The 19,530-nt window shown below is 43.6% G+C and overlaps 1 protein-coding gene across 1 annotated transcript; it reads right to left on the bottom strand.

Moving 5' to 3' along the window:
- Window positions 1-1,531: 1,531 nt before the first annotated feature.
- On the bottom strand, window positions 1,532-12,023 carry TMEM64 (transmembrane protein 64; the record flags this gene model as incomplete). The annotated part of the gene is made up of 3 exons (XM_084260095.1): window positions 1,532-2,015; window positions 5,408-5,563; window positions 11,256-12,023. The coding sequence occupies 3 exons, from the start codon at window positions 12,021-12,023 to the stop codon at window positions 1,821-1,823; spliced, it is 1,119 nt and encodes a 372-aa protein (XP_084116221.1). The 3' UTR covers window positions 1,532-1,820.
- Window positions 12,024-19,530: the final 7,507 nt, after the last annotated feature.

Genomic DNA, 19,530 nt, shown 5'->3' with positions numbered 1-19,530 from the left:
AAACAAATCCAACCAATCCCCAAAACAACAAAAAGGAGACAATCTGAACTTTGTTGTTTCATTTAACTAGTTCAGCTCCTTAAGTCACAAGGCCCAAGAACAGCGGTCTGCAAAGGATACATATTCAAACAACAAAATTGACCTTCCGCTGGCAAGGAACACGCAGACGCCACGTTATGCCAGTACCCTGTACCTTCACAGTAAGACTGCTAGAGGCTATCAGCTCTCTGCTTCCCAACGACCTTGAAGACCTGCTATTCTCAACAAGACAAAAATGCTTGAACCCAACAAACAGCCTTACAAAAAGGCGGCACAACCGTCCTGTTGAATAACAGCACAAAATCTTGAAGACTGAAGCCATCCTTAAAAACTTACACAAAATAACTACAAAGTAAGCAATATGTTATTTTTGCCTCGGATGACTGGAGCGTGTTTGAGCAGTTGAACACTGGTACGTCTATCTATGTGAAACTCACACACACAAGACCTGGTGTTCAGGCATCATCGTTGTTTTCCTTTCACACACACGCACACGTCACTACTGGGTTACCCAGTCTGTTCAAGCACAGTGAAAAAACAGTCCACAGCACGCATAAAAGGAGCGTTATCCTATACAGCGTCGTCTCGCAAATACGGAGTCAGAATTCCTGAGTCTCAGAGACACTACTGTCCTCCTCCATTGCTAGATTACTTGTTTTTCCAAGGAGAACCTCTAGTTTTCACTTCTTCTCTCTGATGAAATTTATAATAGATTGCGTCTTTTAAAAAGTGTAAAGCTTTTAGAAAAGAACATGCCAACCAACGGGATTTTTTTAAAGCTTTTTAAGGGGAGGAGGGATTCACTTACAAAATAAAGGCCACCTTCATGTAAAATTAGTACTGCCAGTATCCCACCATTTTGTTTAAAAGAGAGATTTAGCTCCCTGTTCTGGAAGCCTTATTACATGCAGTTGAAAAACTCTATCTTCTTGAAAATTAAAAATATTATAAATAGGACTTATGTGGAACAGCCCTTTGTTACATCAGTTTTACCAACTTGGTGATTGTAACAGTTAAGTCTTGAAGTCTCCTTCCAATAGTCACTGCAATCTATTATAACTTCTGTATTTTCCCTTTTGCTTTGCATATTACACAGTGTAACTTAAAATGTTATTTAAGAGCACTTCAGTCCCACAATGTAGGATTTAAGCTTGTGTGAATACATATGCATGGCTCTGCAACATTTTTAATGACTTACAAAAATACATTCAACCAAAATTTTTATAGAGCTCTCTTTTTTCCTTTTTTTTTAAACCAAAAATGAAGGAAAAGCCAAATGGTCCCATCGTTACGTAAATAATACACTCCAAGTTCTAGAAGCATTTCCAAAGCGAAAGCACATTCAAGAATAACATACACTGAATCGCATACTTTCTCATTCATCTTTACCAGTAATAAAATTCTACTACATATAATTATTCAGCCTTATAAATAACGCTAAGCAGAAAAATATTTACCTCTGTTCTACTTTTCTCAGTTTATAGATGCATTTCTCAGTTTATAGAAGCAAAGGAAAAAAAAAAAACCCTAAAGTGCAGACTACAGGCCGTGACAGGTATAATAAACGACCAAAGGTGCAGCCAAATTTACGTTTACATCTTAAGTTACTTCACCATCTCTCTTGTCTTGCTAGAAGTCGCCCCGTGTGCAACTGAAGAGCTGGTCGGTTGGTTTGTGCCACAGTAAGACCTGCAACCACTTGTAGATTTGTAAAAAACTGGTTGAATTGTCCATAGATATTTCTAGGCAATAGCTTAGGTTCACAAAACCTTACTTAAAAATCACACAATATTGACACCTCCTCCAGAGAACGCTACTGTCCTTTTGTTGCAGTATGTAGTTGAACCACTGATGCTTGGTTGACTGTCCTTAACATGTGATGTCTTCATTTCCATTTCACAAGCTACAATAGCTGCATTCAGTTCTACTTGAGCTCGGTGGACGACATAAAACATGAGTCCTATGCTTATGACAATCTGTGAACGAAACAAGAGTGTTGTAGGCTATATAAACTCCAAGCATGAATACAAAGCAACTGTTTTGAACAAAAAGTCATCAACACAAAGATGCATAAAGGCATCTTTTGACTCAATGGTTCACAGGTAAGCCATTAGAAAGCAGATGAACTTAACCAACAAGTGTCTCTAAACCTACAGATACTAACAACATAACTAGCATATCAGAACACAGACATTATGCTGAACTTAAATACTGATATGAATTGAAAAAGTAGTTTCTTTCCTTCTCTCCCCCTTTCCATTGACTTCTACATACTTGCTAGAAAGCAATCCCTTCACCTTCTCTCTTGACAAAAATGTTTACACAAAGAAATGTGGGTTTTTTTCTGTAAGTCAAAAGGGTTGTTTTCTATGTGCCAACTAAATAATAGGTTGAAACTGCACTGGGCATCTGCAACTTGCAAGATAGCAGACACACAGTAAAGGAAATAAAACTCTTTTTCCTTGCCCCTCTAGAGTGAAAGACAGCAGAGAGCAGCAGTATCACTGCTACTTGGGTATCAGGACTGAAGAGGGCTGAATCAGTGTTTCCCAGCAACTTGGGGCAGTCTGTATGGAAAGAACTTGGTTTCTGGAGGACGGCTCAGGAAGGGGCAGGCTGTTGGAGGTGTGGGGTTTTCATTTATTTTAAGGAGGAAATACTGTCCAAAACTAGGGGTTTTAGTTCAGTTTTTCGCTCTGAATTTTATTGCTAAGAAATTTCAAGCTTACACCACAAAAATTATAAGGAATGAACCTGGATACTTTTTACTTAGAAATTACTCAGTGACATTAGCACGCACGGCATTCCCCACCGGCTGCCTTTGGTTTCAATAAATCAACAGAACTTTCCGGCTGAGATCCTCCTTAAAAAAATAAATCTTCAAATAGAAATCACAGCCTCATAGCCACGCCTCATAGTGAGAGTTCCTGTTTTCAGAATGTTTTACAAGACTAGCTGGAATCTGCAACTTCCTTTCAGAAAACCAAAAAGGTTTTATTGTTTACAACAGAACGTGAAGTTTTGAGTCCAAAATCTGAACTTCTTTATTAATTGGTAGGGCTATGTTTTCTTTAACATTAAAGACTTACCACTTAAAACTTCTATCAGCGTGGCACAAAAGATGCTAGATCATCGCCATGATGACTGACAAGTATGGTCACAGGATAATTGCCGCTGGAAGGCAGCCTGGCAGTCTCTACCCCAACCTGCTGCTCAGAGCAGGGCTGGCTGCAAGAACAGACCAGGTTGCTCAGGACTTTTGTCCCATCAGATCTTGAAAGCTCCCAAGGATAGAGATTTTACCACCTCACTGGGCAATCTGCTCCACTGACTGACTATCGTTGTAGTGAGAATGATATTCCTCACTAATTCAAGTTACACGTTTCAAAAGCTGGCCAATGTAAGAGCCAGAAAGAGACTACAGACACCAAGTTCTGCATATACAGGAAAAATCCTATTCTAAAAGCTTACCCAAAAATTTAAATTTGACTGGGTTTAGACTTATTACTACCAGTAGCCTAGTTCCCTGAGTTATTTTTTTTAATATATATATACACACATAGACAACCATGAAATATGAAGGATTTTTTAGAGCTATTAAATATTTAGAGTTATTAAATCAAAGTCCATCAATGTCCATCGAGGCAAAGCACCAGGCAGATGCCTGAGAGAAAGTGGGAGAACAGTAAGTAACTCCTTCACTAACAGTCTCCCCTTTACATACAGTCAGCTCCCACGGGTTGCTCTCAAGGACATGAGCACTGCTATTCCAACATTCAGACCCTCCAGCTAGCGCTCACCTGAGCGACAGTTCTATTACAAACTATATAATCTACAAAGGAGAGTCAATGTCATTTAAAAAAAAAAACCCACAAACCTAATCCCCAAACTTTAGTAGGAAGAAAAAAATATATGGGAAAAGACCACTGGAAACTACTACCCTGGAAATAACATTTCACGACTAAAATGAAAGCTAATCAAGTAACCATTTATTTTCTCTTTGATCTATCAAGGCCCCACATTTACAAAGAAGTTTTTAATACTCATAAACCTGTTCCATGAAGCCTATAAAAGATATGTTTCATTTAACAAACATAAGAGTTTCAGGATGGGAGGGTTAAAATGGTCCTAGCCTTGATTTTATATCTTAGCATTGTTAAACATCAGCTTTATGATTGCGAAAACCAAGGAAGATAAATGACTGTAGTACCAACTGGAACTCTGTAAACCATGTTAACTGCTGCTCAGACATAGCCTGAAGTATCAATGCTGTCAGAAGAGGTTTTAATATGTATAATCTGGTTCTGAAATACTCATGACGTCTATGCTTGTAATGGTCTTACCCCCAAGATTTACTGACAAATTATTTCATCAGCTAAACTCATGTAAGAAGTACTATATACTTCTTATGAATTTACCCACTTGCAAAATTAGGATATTCTGATTTAGGCATTAGCAAAATGGTATTTCTACAGCACTTTCAGTCCTTAATACCTAGGCAAAATCGGGAACGTTCAGTACTAACAGTGAACGCTGCACAGGTGCTGGATCTACTACACACCCTGAGCGTGCTACTTCGCAGCTGGTAGCTCATGGGCTTCTGTGTATGGCTGGTCTGAAAGTCTGAAATTCAGCAGATTACCACAGAGGGCAAGAGAAAACTTGACAAAACTGTAGCAGAAAAACAAAACATTAAGTTCTGCTTCATTTCACATGAAATACAAGAGAATTAACCTCTTCTAACAGGAGAAAACAGTATCAAAACAATAAGCTGGAAATCCATTTCTCTAGGTATCTAGCAGTCAGTTAGTCTGTGGAAAAGAAACATCAGCTCATTTTTACACAATCTGCTGACAGTACCAGAGTTGTACATTAAACACCTCTTAAAACCTGTGACTCTTCAGTATCACACGCCATGCTTGCTTGGCATGCAGTCTGTAAGGGTCGGCTGCTTCAGCCTACAGAGCTGTTACGCTGACAGAGAGCAGCAATTAAACCCTGCAAAACACATTCCCCCAAAGCTTCTGCAGATCACCCCTTTTACACTCCAGGCTGTACAACCTCAAAAACAAACTCGCAATACTGAATCTTTCTGCTTTTCATGCTTTCCTATGGGCATGCAGGTCCCAAAGCAAAGAAGATTCAATGACTTGAAGAGGCAAAGCTACAAGGAAGAAAATTATCTACTGTCTCCAGAAGAAAAACTATCTTCAATCCCACTGGAACGGGAGATGAACAAGAAATACAGTGATATAGAAATAAACCAAAGACGACGATGGTTTCCAAGCGTAATTGCTTACCCAAGCAGTCATAAAATAGACTGACATTACTGTTACCAAGGTCCATGAAAGCAATCATTTTAACTCACCTGTAAACTGAATATAAAATAGCCACTAACACTTTGTTCGGCAATCACATCCTCCATGGTACGCAAGGTAGTGCCCAAGTACGAGTTCAGAAGCTGCGTAGGAAGCAGCCCAACTGAAGAAGCCATCAGGTAGTTGGGTAGTGACAAATCTGTAATCTGAGTAAAAGAAAGTGTAAGAACCCAAGCACACCTCCAGCACAATCTAGGTATATGAACAACCAGACTGACACTTCCACAAGCATCGGGGGAAGTGTTTCCTTCACTGAAACTTTCCACTCTGCGGGAATCTAAGATAATAAAACAGTATGTTGCTACTTTTCACCAGGCCTTTTTTAAGTTATTAAGTATTATTTCATTCCACCTCACATTACACAACACCTCTGTGCAGAAGTCATTAACCAAGGATGCAATTACACCGTTCGTGGAAGATTTTTAATTTCTTCATGGTGAACAGAGCCCTACAATTTGAGAGTTCTTCACTTGAACAAATAACCTTATCAGGTGTGAAGGCCTAAAGCAAAACCTTCCTTTATTTTTCACATGTATGGCAACCAATAAAAGAGGTAACTGCTTAAAACATCACTGTTTTAAATATGATCTAGGTAAAATAGAGCAGCAGATACAATATGCTCTGCAAGGGAAGTTAAATATTCATTATGACAGATGTATCTAGCAGTGATATCTATCTATACCTATCAGTGACATACATGGGTGCCATTAAGGTTTTCTACCAAAGATATTTTATAACATATTTTAACTTATGAACAAAACAGTACACATGGTTATGGCTTTTTTATTTTTTTGTTAGCTTCTCGGAAAAAAATACTAGTAATACCTCAAGATATTTTCCTCTCTCTGTTGTGAAACTTCTGTTCTGAGTCAGTATGTGGACAGCTTACATGGGAACAAAGTACAGAGTACTAGCTAAATTAGTATCAGCAGCCACAGGGAAATACTAAAAGCAAGAGCCAAGAGGCCGAAAAAGATATTTACACAAGAAAAATGAAAGCAGGAGAAGACTATGGGTTGAAATTGAGTATGAAAAGGATGATTCTGAAACAAGCAGTCTAAGGAATTTTCCAGACAATTCAGTTGATCACAAAGTAATAAAAGAAGTTCTAATTAAGAACAGCCCCTAACACTGGGAGCCTACATGGAAATTATTGACCTTGATAGTCTTCAATGTCGAAGACAAGAGAATAGCAGCAAAGTTACTCACTTCACCATGTTATTCTTAAAATAAACTCTGGCTACTATGAAAGTCACAGTACTGAATTCTCAGGGCTCTGAGCACCATCAGTGGAAAGTTTTTGGGAGGAAGGAAGGGCAACAGAGAATGCAACGAAGCATAAAGATCAAGAATAATTCACTGGAACAAGATCCAATAAACCAATTCTAAACTTCACACTACAAATTACACTTCCCACAGACTGAAATATATACAAGCAACACAAATAATACATTTCCCTTTCTATGCAAGATTAATTTAGATTTCTAATGAAAAAGAAATATGCAATTATGTCAGAACTTCGTATTTGACTGATGCTTTGAAAAGACTTTTTTTATTATTATTTTAAAGATTACAGTAATCTGGGCTATGTAATAACGCTCAACCGAAACTTGCCATATTGCCAAGGGAATGAGGGAACTGCTATTAAAAGTCTCTGAAATACTAATGCTAAAGCAAGATTTGCTAAGTAGGACACTGTCATTAAATCTAATGGAGCTGGGAAACTTCCCAAAGATTGTTTTAACACTCCCGGGCACCTCTTTCATTTCTGTATATGTATTAAGGACACTTTGGCTGCAGAGCAACACATCTGGACATCTGAAGCAGCTGGACCTCCTGGGCCACAAGAGATTGTTTCCAAATGAAGGGGAGAGGCTGACAATGCACACGCTGGACTCAGCATCGTGCTTCTCTCTAAAATGGAAGCCAAGGAGAGAGGAAAAAAAAAGATTGGAGGTACCCTTTTAACTCCTGGTTTGCGAGGTTTAGACCTACAGTGGTATCCCTTCCCCCAGAAAGCACAGGAATTGGACAGCATGCCTCAGGGGTCAATAAAACTTACGAGTCTTCCACATCTGTTTTTCTATGAAACTTCACCTGTTCTAGACACCTGATAATCTGGGGTCTGCAAGGTCAAACTGCCAAACAGAAGCTACCAAGACTCTCAAGCTCAAGCCAACAAAAATTGACATCCAATGCAAGTATGGATGCAATTCTTATAGGCCATACCAATGTACTAAAATGAATTAAGAACTACCTAACTACTCTGCTAAATTCTTCCACTAAGTTCTTCCACTAAGCCTTGGACAGTATTTGTCCAGTAGAACTTAGAATCACTGTATGCGTTAGGTTGAAAGGGACCTTTAAAGGCCACCTAGTCCAACCCCCCTGCAGTAAGCAGGGACATCTTCACTAGATCAGGTCACTCAGAGCCCTGTCAAGCCTGACCTTGAATATCTCCAGGGATGAGGCCTCCACTACCTATCTGAGCAGCCTGTTCCAGTGATCCACCACCCTCATACTGAAGGAACTTCTGTGTGTTCTTTGCAGCTGACACCTTTGGTTCAGCCCTGTCAAAGAACAAACACTTCTGTCACTACTTTGCTGGGGGATCATGTGACTTTGGGGATTGTAGCAGATCTCTCTCCCCTGAAGTTACAAAATCCCATGTTTCAGATCAGGAAGGCTTAGCAACCAAGAGCACAAGACAATTCTCATGCTCTTTACTTTCTCCTAAAAAACCCCACAACAGGTAGAGAATAAGTACAACAACAAAAAACCCACACCCACAATAATAAATAAAAAAAAAAAACAACTTAGCAACTTTCCAACAAGCAGAGCAAGCAGCCTGCATGTTCCAGCAAAGCAAGGACCATTTCTTGAGCTCTTATTTCACTGCGTGCCTTTTTCGAACCAGAGATGCATACTCGAACAATACTCCTCCTAGAGGAGAGAGAATAAATATGAATTCTGATCTAAGCTACACCTGGCACTACCAATAATCAGTTTGCACAAATATAGCTCCAAGGACGCAGTAGTGGGAAGGAGGTGATAACCTGCATACCAGCCTTCAGAACACTCAAGAGCTGCCAAGGGGAGAGGGCTGTGCGTGGGCAAACACTTTGGTAAGAGCTATGTGGCCACCTGAGTGCCCCAGGCCAGCCTGGCATCACAATTAAATGACAATTAAGCAAAACCCTCTCAAAGAGAGATAGACACATGCTTTCAGTTAAGAAGTTTCTAGGTCTCCCAGGAAAGCAAGTAACTGCGCTCATCACCCTGGTGCTCCATTCCCACAGAGCAGCCAAACAACCTCAAGAAGCAAGATGTTGACATCTGGCTAGTGAGAAACTACATTAGTGTTAATTTTCTTCTGCTGCTGTTTCAGACAATATCATCCCATCAGTAATCATATGCTAGGAAGTTCTTGCTTCCTTCTGTACACTCCTCTCCAATTCCACCTCCTCAAAACCCTCAGGAGACGGTAGACGCCACTGGACAAGTGCTTACAGAAGGCCATTAATCCCATCCTTACAGATGACCCTGCTCACAACAAGGTTATGCCTTGTCCTGGACCTGTGTCACTTCCTCCCTTCCCTCTCATTCAAGTGTTCTCAGTGTCCCAGGTTTATAGATAAACAGACACACCCAGACCAGACTGCTGGAAAATTAAAGATGCACAGGTCTTCTTATGTTCACTCTTCTCTACTATTATGAGCAATCCTTATCAAATATGTTGCTGAAGTTGCTAGCATGGGGAATGGGTAAATAGTTATGACACCCCAACTCCCCCTGCATTTTAAATCTAAGCAGAGCTTTAGGTCTTCAAATAAGTCAGATTTCAGAGAAACTACAGTTCAGTCTGTGCAGGTAGAATTCTGTATTCTATGCATAGCTTAAACATGACTTGCAGTGACAAACTGCCTTGAATTCCCAGGTTTGCATGCAGCATTTCCATTTTTCAGTAATCTAGTAGCTCACATTAAACGAAAACTGAACACAATGTGTTTTATTTGACTAAGCCACAAAGTAAAAATCCAGGGTAGTAAATGCGACCCAAACTAATTTTAACAGAGAACACCCAAGTTACGTGGCACTGTCAAAATCTGGCTTCATCTCATTTCCTAATCATTATTTTAATATTGAAACCTTCCACTTGGAAAGACAATTATTTCACTTACAGTACTTCAGAGAACACAGAACACTGATTTACAGCATAATTTTAATATTGGAGCGTCCTGAATACTCTGCTGAACTGTGTTTTCAACAGAACAGTTATGCCAGGAAGGAAATCATTTTAACTCGGTAATTCTCTGGTCAGTTCTTGAGATCCAATACTCCTCTACATCTGCTGACTATTTCAAGTGACACCCAGAAGCTGTGAACAACTGCAGCACAAACAGCTCTCCCTACTTTTCGCGGGTCACGCTAAGGCAGAAGTTTCACCTGCTGCACTGGGTCCTTGGGCTCAGGGCGACTCTGCACCATGAGCCTAAGCTTCCTCAGTCCTGAAGGAATACAGGTAAATAAAATAGCTGAGATTCTTCTTATTCACAGCAAGAAAATGGTTAAAGGATCTGCTTAAAAATAAATTCTAAGTTCCTACAGCTTTTATGGGCAGAGATTGCAACTCCCTGAGACCAATGCCCCAGCACAGTTATATACATAGCAGTTTTAGATATCTGATGTGGGTGCTAACCCCTAAAAATCATATGGATTATTTTTTTTCTTAAACAACAAATTTGGTATTCAGTGACCAAATTCAATGACTCGTTTCAACCAGATGATTCTGTGAAAATTAAGCACGCGCTTCAGACGCATACAGGATCAAAACTGCTGGTGGGGGACAGAAAGCCTGCACTAAGGAAGTGGGAGATCAAAACACTTGTTTATTGGGACACACATAAAGAACATAGGCGTTACTGTTAAACTTCTAAAATATTTAGGTGTGGTTTGCTTTGTTTTAATTTCACAGAGTTAGCATACACAAATGAAGCATAATACACAGACAAAACCAGACCCTTCAGATGAAGCACTTGGGAAGAGCTAAGGGTCTCAAACTGTCATCAGCACGTTGGTACTCAAAAGCAGAACCCCCTATGTTCCTCGATTTCCTTAAGATGACCAAAGAGAAAAGTAACACTGAAAGTTTTAAATAATTATCTTAAAGAATGTACCAATCTTCACCTAAGCGTAGAAAGACAAGCAAGTCCAGCTCTTTTCCAAATTCAAGTTTAAATTAACTGTCAGTAGCACTCAGGTATACCAAGCCCCTTTTCAGCTCTGAGCGTACATCTGAATGCTCTGCCCACAAACCTCTCTTGTGTGCATGGACTTAATGCTGCGGATTTGCTAGATGTATGCTACAAACATGAACCAAACTGAGTGAGCATTTTAATCTATCTGCTCCTTTCTTTCCAACACGGCTATTTGTATGAAGTAGTTGAGGGAGAGCTGGCAAGACTGCTTAAAAATACTTTTCCTCCCACACTGATCACTTTAAAAACAGAAGCACTTTAAAACCATCGAGTTCTTCAGACTTTGCCACAGAGCTCCTCGGTGCTTCTAATACCAGAACATAGTCTTGAAGGCCAGAAAGGAACTCTAATGTAATGCCACTATGACACTTGGAGAACCTGCCTGGCATCCCTCCGCAAGCACAGAAGAGCCACTAGCAGCAATGGGCAGGGGGTTGCTTGTACTATTCTTAACAGAAAGAAAAGGCGGCAACCTCCACCCGTGTCATGGGTCGCTATGCTACAAGCCATTATTCTAGTCAGAGCTCCTTCCTTGGCTGTAGCCATGGGGCTGCGGCACACAGCCCAGGCTGGGACTCACCGCGAAGACAGCGTTCTGCAGCCCGAAGGGGATCGGCGTCAGCCGCGCCAGAGCCACCACCTTGAGGCCGCTGCCGCCCTCCACGACGCGGACGACGGCACTGAGCGTCTCGCTGCCCTGGATCCTGGTCCGTGCCCAGCGGGCCAACAGCCGCTTGCAGGCCACGTGGGCAACGAAGGTGCCGATGAGGACGCCGAGCACCATCAGCCCCATGCCCAGCACGAAGCCGTAGAGGTAGCCAGCGGCCACGTTGAGCAGGATGTAGCCCCAGCTGCAGGGGAAGGACACGACGATGAAGCCCACGGTGAAGAGCAGCACACCGGCCAGGCTGTCCAGGCTCTCTGCCCAGAGCAGCAGGTCCCGCAGGTACTGGCGCACCAGGGCCAGCGAGGCGAAGCAGAGGGCTGCCAGCACGCACACGCTGAGGCAGCTCTTGCACCAGCAGGTGCCCAAGAGGCAGCAGGAGCAGCGCCAGCCCCGGGCCTCGGACAGTCCGGGCCCGCCGCCGCCCGCCTCGGGCAGCTGGCAGAGCAGCAGCTCCGCCGGCGGCAGCCCGCCCTGCTCCGCGTACGGCCCCAGAAGCAGCCCGCCGGCTCCTGCCGCCTCCGCCGGGACGAAGCCGACGGTATCCCCGCCGCCACCGCCTCCTGCCGCCGTCCCGGCGGCTCGGGACAGCCAGCGGCCCAGGTCCTGCCGGGCCCCCTGTGCCGCCGCCTGCTTCACGGCCCGGGAGAGGAGCTGTAGCGCCGCGGCCCCCGCGCCCAACATCACCCTGCCCCGCCGCCCGGCTCTAGCGCTCCCGAGCCGCCCAGCCCCGTCGCTCCCCGCCTCCCCACGCAGCCTACGGGCAGGGGCGGCCGCTCCCTCATCGCCCCGCCATGGCCCGGCTCCCAGCGGCGGAGCCCAGCCGAGGGCCGGGCGGGGGCGGGGAAGCGGCAGCGGGGAGGGCGGGCAGGAGGGGGCCGCGCTTCGCCGCCGCCGCCGCGCGGGCCCGGCGGGCGGAGGGGCCGCCCCGGCCTCCGCGCTTTCTCCCCCCTCAGCCGCACCGCCGGGGCTGCGGCGTTAGGCGGCGGCGCCGCGCTCTCCGTCCGGGCAGTGGCAGCGGTGGCCCTGGCGGAGCGCAAGTCCGGGGGGGCGGCAGCGGCGGTGGCACCAGCAACCGCGGCAGCGGGGTTCCATCTCCCGGCGCGCTGAGCTCCCGCTCCGCGAAGCGCCTTCTCGGAGCGGCGGTGCCGATGTGGCAGCCCGGACGCCTCTCGTAGCAGAAGGGGAGGAGGCTCAGCTCCGCCGGCAGCAGCGCCCTGCCCCGCTGCGGGGCTCGGCGGCAGAGCCGCGGCCCGCCCCCGCTCCGCTCCGCCCCGCCCCGCCCCGGGAGCGCCGCACCGCTCCGGCCGGGGTGTACTTCAGCGGGGTAGGGCGGGACCTTCTGCCTGGCCGCGCCTCGGGTTGCCGGCGGGCCGAGTGCCGCCGCTCCCGCCTCCCTCAGGCGGCCGGCCGGCCGGCCGGCCAGGAGCCCAAGGCCGGCAGCCCCTGCTGTGTGCCTGCTGCTTTCTCAGAAATCCCTCCTACAGCGGCGGGGTTTGGAGCGACGGTGCTGCAACGCTGGTTATCTTCTGTCAGAGGAGTGTGCCTTTGGTGTATCTCTGACCAGGCACCCGTGACATGTTGGCTGCTCTCCCTTCCTTCCGTGGAGGCTTTGCTTCACAAACACCTCACTTTTCTCCTCTTCACAAGAGACACAACCCTCTGCCAGCCTGCAGCCGGGGGGTTGAGCTGAGGGCTGACAACCAAGGCCCTTCGGGTCCACAGCTGCTGCGAGGCGGTGTGGCATCTCTGTATCGGGGCAGCTGGATGCACACAACTCCACAGCTCGCATGCCTGAAGGCTCTGACACCCTGTTGGATGGTTGAAGCTTGTATTTTGAGCCACAGTTAGAAAGAACTGTGTGCTCTGGTGGAGCTATATTCTTCTACTGGGTATTTTCAAACACACACGAAATGATAACGTTATATGGGAGTTATAAAGGTTAAAGGGTGATTGGAGAAAAAAACCCCAAACCTCAAAATGAGGAATGTATCTTGGAGAGTGTACCAAATATGTTTGCTTGCAAAACACACTATTAGAAACTATATGACCTGGGCAATCCAACAAATCAGCGTGAGAAAATGACAGATGTCTTTGAGCACCACAACAGAATAAAACAACCCTGGGAGACTGTACAACAGGGAAGTTGCACATAAGTATCTCCAGTATTATCTGCCCTCTTGCTGGTACCCATATCCAAATGGGATCATTTGATTTTGTGTGTGCTCTTCACTTAAAATGCAAACACATCCAGGGTGTACATCCATAATAATAATAACAATAATGGCAAGAAAACCCTGCTTGTAGAGAATGATCTGTACATTCAGTAAGGCATTGCAGCAAACTGGGGAGGATTGGAAGTTCAGTAGAAAAACAAGAATACAAAAATCTTAGTCTCTGGGTTTATACTGAGAGTATGTATGTTTCTGATGTGGATTCAGCTCATGTATAGCTTCATTCAGTACAGTTGCTTTCATAGAATATGAAAAGCCTGAGTGAAAATGTCTATCAGAGTTACACACTTTATGCTGCCTCTACATTTCTGCGTTTACAGTGCATAACCTTGTCCTCAGAGCTGGAATGAATATCCTGCTGAATCTCCTAAATCTATAGGGTTCTGTGTTTGTCATCACAGAAAATGTACTTGCAGAGGGATGGCAGAAGGGTATGACGTGTATAATGATTTAAGTGACAGTCCTGACATCACACTCCAGCCTATAAAAATACTTCAACAAGTAAGTAGAGAGGCTTCTCCAGTCCCTAGGAATATACAGGCTGAAACTTCTTGACCTCATCCATCGCCTGGCCCCCCAAAATAGCTGTTTCTGGCATTGTACCAATCCTTGGAGCAACAGCTCAGGAAGGAAAGACAACATGCAGTCGTATTTTGAATGACACAGAGCATGGTCACGAAGCAGAAGCTGAAGCATGTTTGCATAAACATCCATGCGGGGCTCCAGGAATTCAGTAGGACTCCAGCAGAGCTGGGAGCCTCTCACGCACGCAGAGCAGGCACAGCTACAGAGCTGAGAGGCAGCATCAGCTGGCTCCTGCGAGCCTTCCCGGCATGCTGTTGTTGTCTGAAGGGGAAAGAAACCAACCTCACACACCCTTGAACATTTGCTAACTGCTGAACTGAACAGTTTGACGTTCAGACCTACTAGTCAGTGAATCAAGATATTCCCGTACTATGAACATTTGTGATGGGCTGGTACAACCAAGGCAAGGTCTGTTAAGGAAAAGCAGTTCTCTTAATACACCAATCACTACACTTAGAAAAACAGACACAGATGAGTTTTTGAGCACACAGCTCCTGGACCAACAGTTCCTGCTCCAAAAGACAGTGCTTTCCCCCCGCCCCCCTCCAAGTAAATACATTTGATTTAGTGAATAATTTGCAACAAATGTTATCTAACCTGTTCTTTATAAAAGCGTTGCTGCCCTGGTTAGCTTCAGAAATTATTTGAAGTAACAGAAATAGGAAATTGCAGGTGTAGTATATACGGTTTTAAATTATTACAGCAACTAAAACTGCTCTACACTTCCTCAGATGGACTTAGATTCTCATTAAACTCATCTATTGTTTGAGCTGATTTTTTTTTTTTTTAATTTGGCAACAAATTACATGTGAGAGTCACGGGGTAAGAGACTGTTCTGCCTCAAGAAAAGGTGTTTCTATAGGAAAAAAACTCTTATGATGATGTGCATTGTAGCGGATGTTGAAGAATTTCTGCCATGGTGTTTTTCCAAGGCCCACTTTGTAGGTCCAAGATGTTTCCTTGATCTGACATGAACAACTGAGAACTGCTGTTTTGCGTTTTGAAACTCTGCTTCTCTTGCCTCATTTTTTATTTCAAGGAGTATTAGCACGCAAACACACCCAGCTAAGCATGTCAGTCATCTCATGCAACTGCTTCACATTGAACACGGGTCCTGAAGCTGGAGGGTAGGATACATTAAGCCACAAGTCAGGAGCCGAGCTCCTGAAAACCTGCCATAGTTATTTCTCAGTTGTTCTTTGGAAGGGACAAGCAGGACTTTTTCGAGAAGTCGAGGACTGTAACTCCAAGTGTACTTGTAAATGCCTGTGCTGTTTAATTCTGTCAGTGTTAATGCGAAGGTCCTTTGGTGGGAACTACAACATCGACTAATTTATGTCAGGAATAACCATTCTTTGGAAACGGCAGGTGGTCAGTAGAAGTGACTCCATCTCACCTGCAGTATGCCTTGTCATACGTTGCTTTACATCCACAGGAAGGAAGGTGCATAGACTTTGCTCATGCAGGAATACACTTTTTGCTGGTCAACAGATGATCAGTTGCAAGGATTTGGGGGAAGATATTTGCAAGGACCAAGCCACGGCTGGAGAAATTACCCTGGCAGACCAAATTAGCCCTGCAGGCCATAGCCTGGGCACCGCTGATTAGGGTTGTTATGTTTTAAATACATGTGGATTTATACTTTTGTCAAAGCAAATGAGAAGTATGCTGAAGGAAAACAAGCTGTCATGTAGCTTAATACGAGAAGGGTTAAATTCCCAGTGAAAGGGGATAGTTCTGAAGTTGCTGCATCAGAACAGGAGGTGCAAGTGGAGAAATTATACTGTTAGCAACTTAGTATCATCCCATGTTTTAATTTTTTGGACAATTATCTGTCAAGGTGTAACAAAGCTTGCGTTGCTTTCAGATGGAGCTATCTAGATGAGAAAAAGATATTTAAATAAAAGATACAAACAAAAAATTAAACACCTATAAAGCTCAATATATGGATCCATTAAAGAGTACTGCTTTTTTAAGTCTTGGCTTGGGAATCCAGGCTGTGTTATTGTGCAGCTTGATTGATTAGATGTCTACATAGAGGACTGGGAACTTCATTACTTTACTTAGAGTCCCAGTCTCCCAGATAAGTTCCATACATGCCTGTTAAAAACACTGAATGATTTTCTATACTATCATAAACTCATATAGTTCAGAAAATGAATGTGTTTATTTCCATATATACATAAAACTATGGTTAATACAGTGATATACAAGACACACTTCAAGCAGCTTTTTGTTACAGCTATATGTAAGGCATAAACAAAAATGCAATAAGCAATGTGCTGAAGAATTTACACTGAAGGGAAGATTCTGAGACGTCACTCTGGTATTAATTATTCTATAAGCAGTGACACACCTAAAACAAGTCTGTTTCAGTAGAACTGAGGATTTATGATGACTTGCATGATATTCCGTAGAGTGTTCTAGCCCAAAAACAGCAAATAAGAGACCTTAAATGTTCTTACACATAAGGCAAAAATACAGCTATATACTTGGTATGCCTATAGCTTTTTTTCAGTGGCTGTAGTAATGGAAAACTTAAGGTAATTCCTCTTAAAGACTCACATGGGGATCTTCCTCACAAAAGGATATCCTTAGGCTGACAGAGGAAACTTCCGCCAATTTTTCATTCTGTGCAATGATTGCTTTGTTGCCAAAAGGCCGCATTTGTCAGGGCCTGTAGTTGGCCTAAAGTTGGGAAGTTATGAAATTGCTCCTGAGGACTGGACCAGTATGGGCCGCCCTAGGAAATGGTAAGCTCTAGAAGAAAGACCAAATTTATTGCATTTCATAGTGTGCCCCCGAATTACACAGTGCAAATACTGGACGCACCTCAAAACATTAATGGTGTACTTCCTTACAGAAGTAAGTACAGGCCCACAAATTGGGAATCTACATTTTTGTGCAACAGAATAGTAGAGACCATTGCTGACAGTACTAAAGTTCAGAAGGCTCACTTTCAAAATTAATTTGGGATATGAAATACAGTACAGTGAGCAAAACATACCTGGGTGTTAGGAAACTCCCTCAGTAAAGTAATTTAGTGAGGTTGTTTACATACAGCTTCTTATCCACTAAAAAGTGACTAAAACAACTATGTCTAAATGTAGACCATGTTCCATGGGAGGGTTTAGGCAAATGTAAATGTTGGCATATCCTTAGTGTCCTGTTTTCATCAGTTCCCACTATGCTTTGATACTCTTCAAGAAGCCGTGATGTTCCTTTTGATGCTTCTGCAACACTTCTTATCCAATTCCATACTTAAATGCGATATCTTTCTCCTTCTGTATATGTATTTTTAAAGTATACTAGACCAAGCTGCAAAGCAGACTGCATTTTCACTGCATTTTACACACAGCAAAGGGATTGTCCTACGGGTTATGGTTTGGGGGTCAGTTTCTCCTAATATTTTTGGATTTAACGTTAAAGGTTAACCCAAAGATTATGTTTTAACAGCACAGTAATATTCATCCAGAGTTTTGCTCTTAAGTGTTACCAGGCAGCTTTGAGGTTAGCTTCAAGTCAGCACTGAAGCAGAACACTGGATGTGTTTGTGGGTTGAATAAACAAACACCTATTCAGGTTTGTGGTTATAAAGCAAGCCACTGATCTCAGCTACAGCAATCCAAGATCAGATTTGTTTTTTCGTGTTGTCTTACTTTTACTTAGCAGACTTTGAGCAGCCCTTGTTGTTCCCATCCTTGTTGTTATTCCTTTATCTGAGAAACCACAATGTGGTAAGTGCTGGCAGGTGTTGAACACAGCAGGATTTATGCCTCGGGAGAAGGAAGAGGATTGAAAATAATCCTGGCTTCTAAAATCAATGGCAGAACCTTCCTCAGAGTGTTATACTGTATCAGGCACTGCCGCTGCAACACAGCAGAATTGTATCTGTGCACCTTTACAAACCTAGTTGTAGCACTTCTATTATTTTTTAAATTTTTCGTAGCTTCCAGCCAGACTAACTGATGTGCTACCAGCCTCCTCCATGGGAACATTCAACCTTTACATTAAACACTGGTGAAAATATGATTTGAAGCCTAATTTCCCTCCCATTTTAATTGCACCAGTACAGGTCAGGGGTGACCTGCCAAGAAGCGATGCTGTGCAGAAGGACCTGGGAGTCCTGGTGAGCAACAGGCTCTCCATGAGCCAGCAGTGTGCCCTCATGGCCAAGAAGGCCTAGGGTGCATCAAGAAGAGCTTTGTCTAGTCTCTGGTGTCTGCACCACTACTCCAGCAGCTGAGACTGGGAACACAATGTAGTTGCAGGAGCAGCAATCCATTAGGTTTGGTTATGCCAAAGGTTTGGAGTGTGCTTTCTTCCTCTTGAAGGATTTAGTAGTCCTCAGCAGGCTTAGCAGCCACTGAGGAACTCTTTAAGAGGTGCTCCATGAGAAGCAGTTTTGGAGATAGATACCGGGTACAAACAAATGAATGATCAGATGAGACAGAGAGGTCCAATGGGACTTGGAGAAAACATCTTGATAGGAAACTATATGAAAATGGGTTGTGTGTTGTTTTCAGGTGGCGTCTTCCCTCAAAGTCAGAAGCAGTCCTGTAACCATAAAAATTCCCTTTAGTATTACTTAAATGGTGTTATACAGGAGAGGCTACAAGAAACAGGCTAAGAGGGGGAGGGTCTGTACATAAAACAGCCTTCTCTCTCCAGCCCTAAAAACACTGTATACAAGGCAACCTCTTTGCACCCTTTTCTTTCCTTGAGGGCAGCTTCTCCATAGCAAGAAGGAAGAATCTCTAATGCTGTAAGAGACAACCTTGCACACAGTAGTTAAGATTAGCATATTTGCCAAGTAGGAAGCCTGTGTACAGAGTGGATCTCTACAGGGCACACATCTTCAGCAAGGAGGAGCCCAGGCAATGGCAGTTTGGACTTTTGAAAACAAACATTCCCAAACTGCACCCCTTTACTGGGTTCAACAGAGCCAGAATAGCTGTGTTAAAAAAATATTTAGACATGTTGAAACTATTTATTGACTCTGAGACTGACTTAAACTGCTCATACATTGATATCCCAAAGCACGTGTTTTAAACTGAAGTTATTTAGTAAACCTGGTTTAAATGATACAGGCAGATCAGAAAAAGGCTTCCAAACCTGATCTGACAAAGGCATAGCAGCACATGGGGTTTTGTTATAGAAGTAGATACTTTAGTCTGCCCTTTTCTGACTATATCCTGGGCAAAACTGTGCTTTCTGCAGCAGCAAAACCCAAGGGAATATTGTGAACCGTTGCATACAGCTTTATTAAATGCACCAAAAAGTAATACATGTCACTGGCTCTCCCATTCTTTGCATCCTCAAAACACTGCATAAGCATTTTGTGTTGGATTATTGCATCCATCTGTTCCTCA

The sequence above is a fragment of the Gallinula chloropus genome (assembly GCF_964237585.1).
Source record: "Gallinula chloropus genome assembly, chromosome: 2".
Lineage (NCBI taxonomy): Eukaryota > Metazoa > Chordata > Aves > Gruiformes > Rallidae > Gallinula > Gallinula chloropus.
This window is presented reverse-complemented; position numbering and strand designations above follow the sequence as displayed.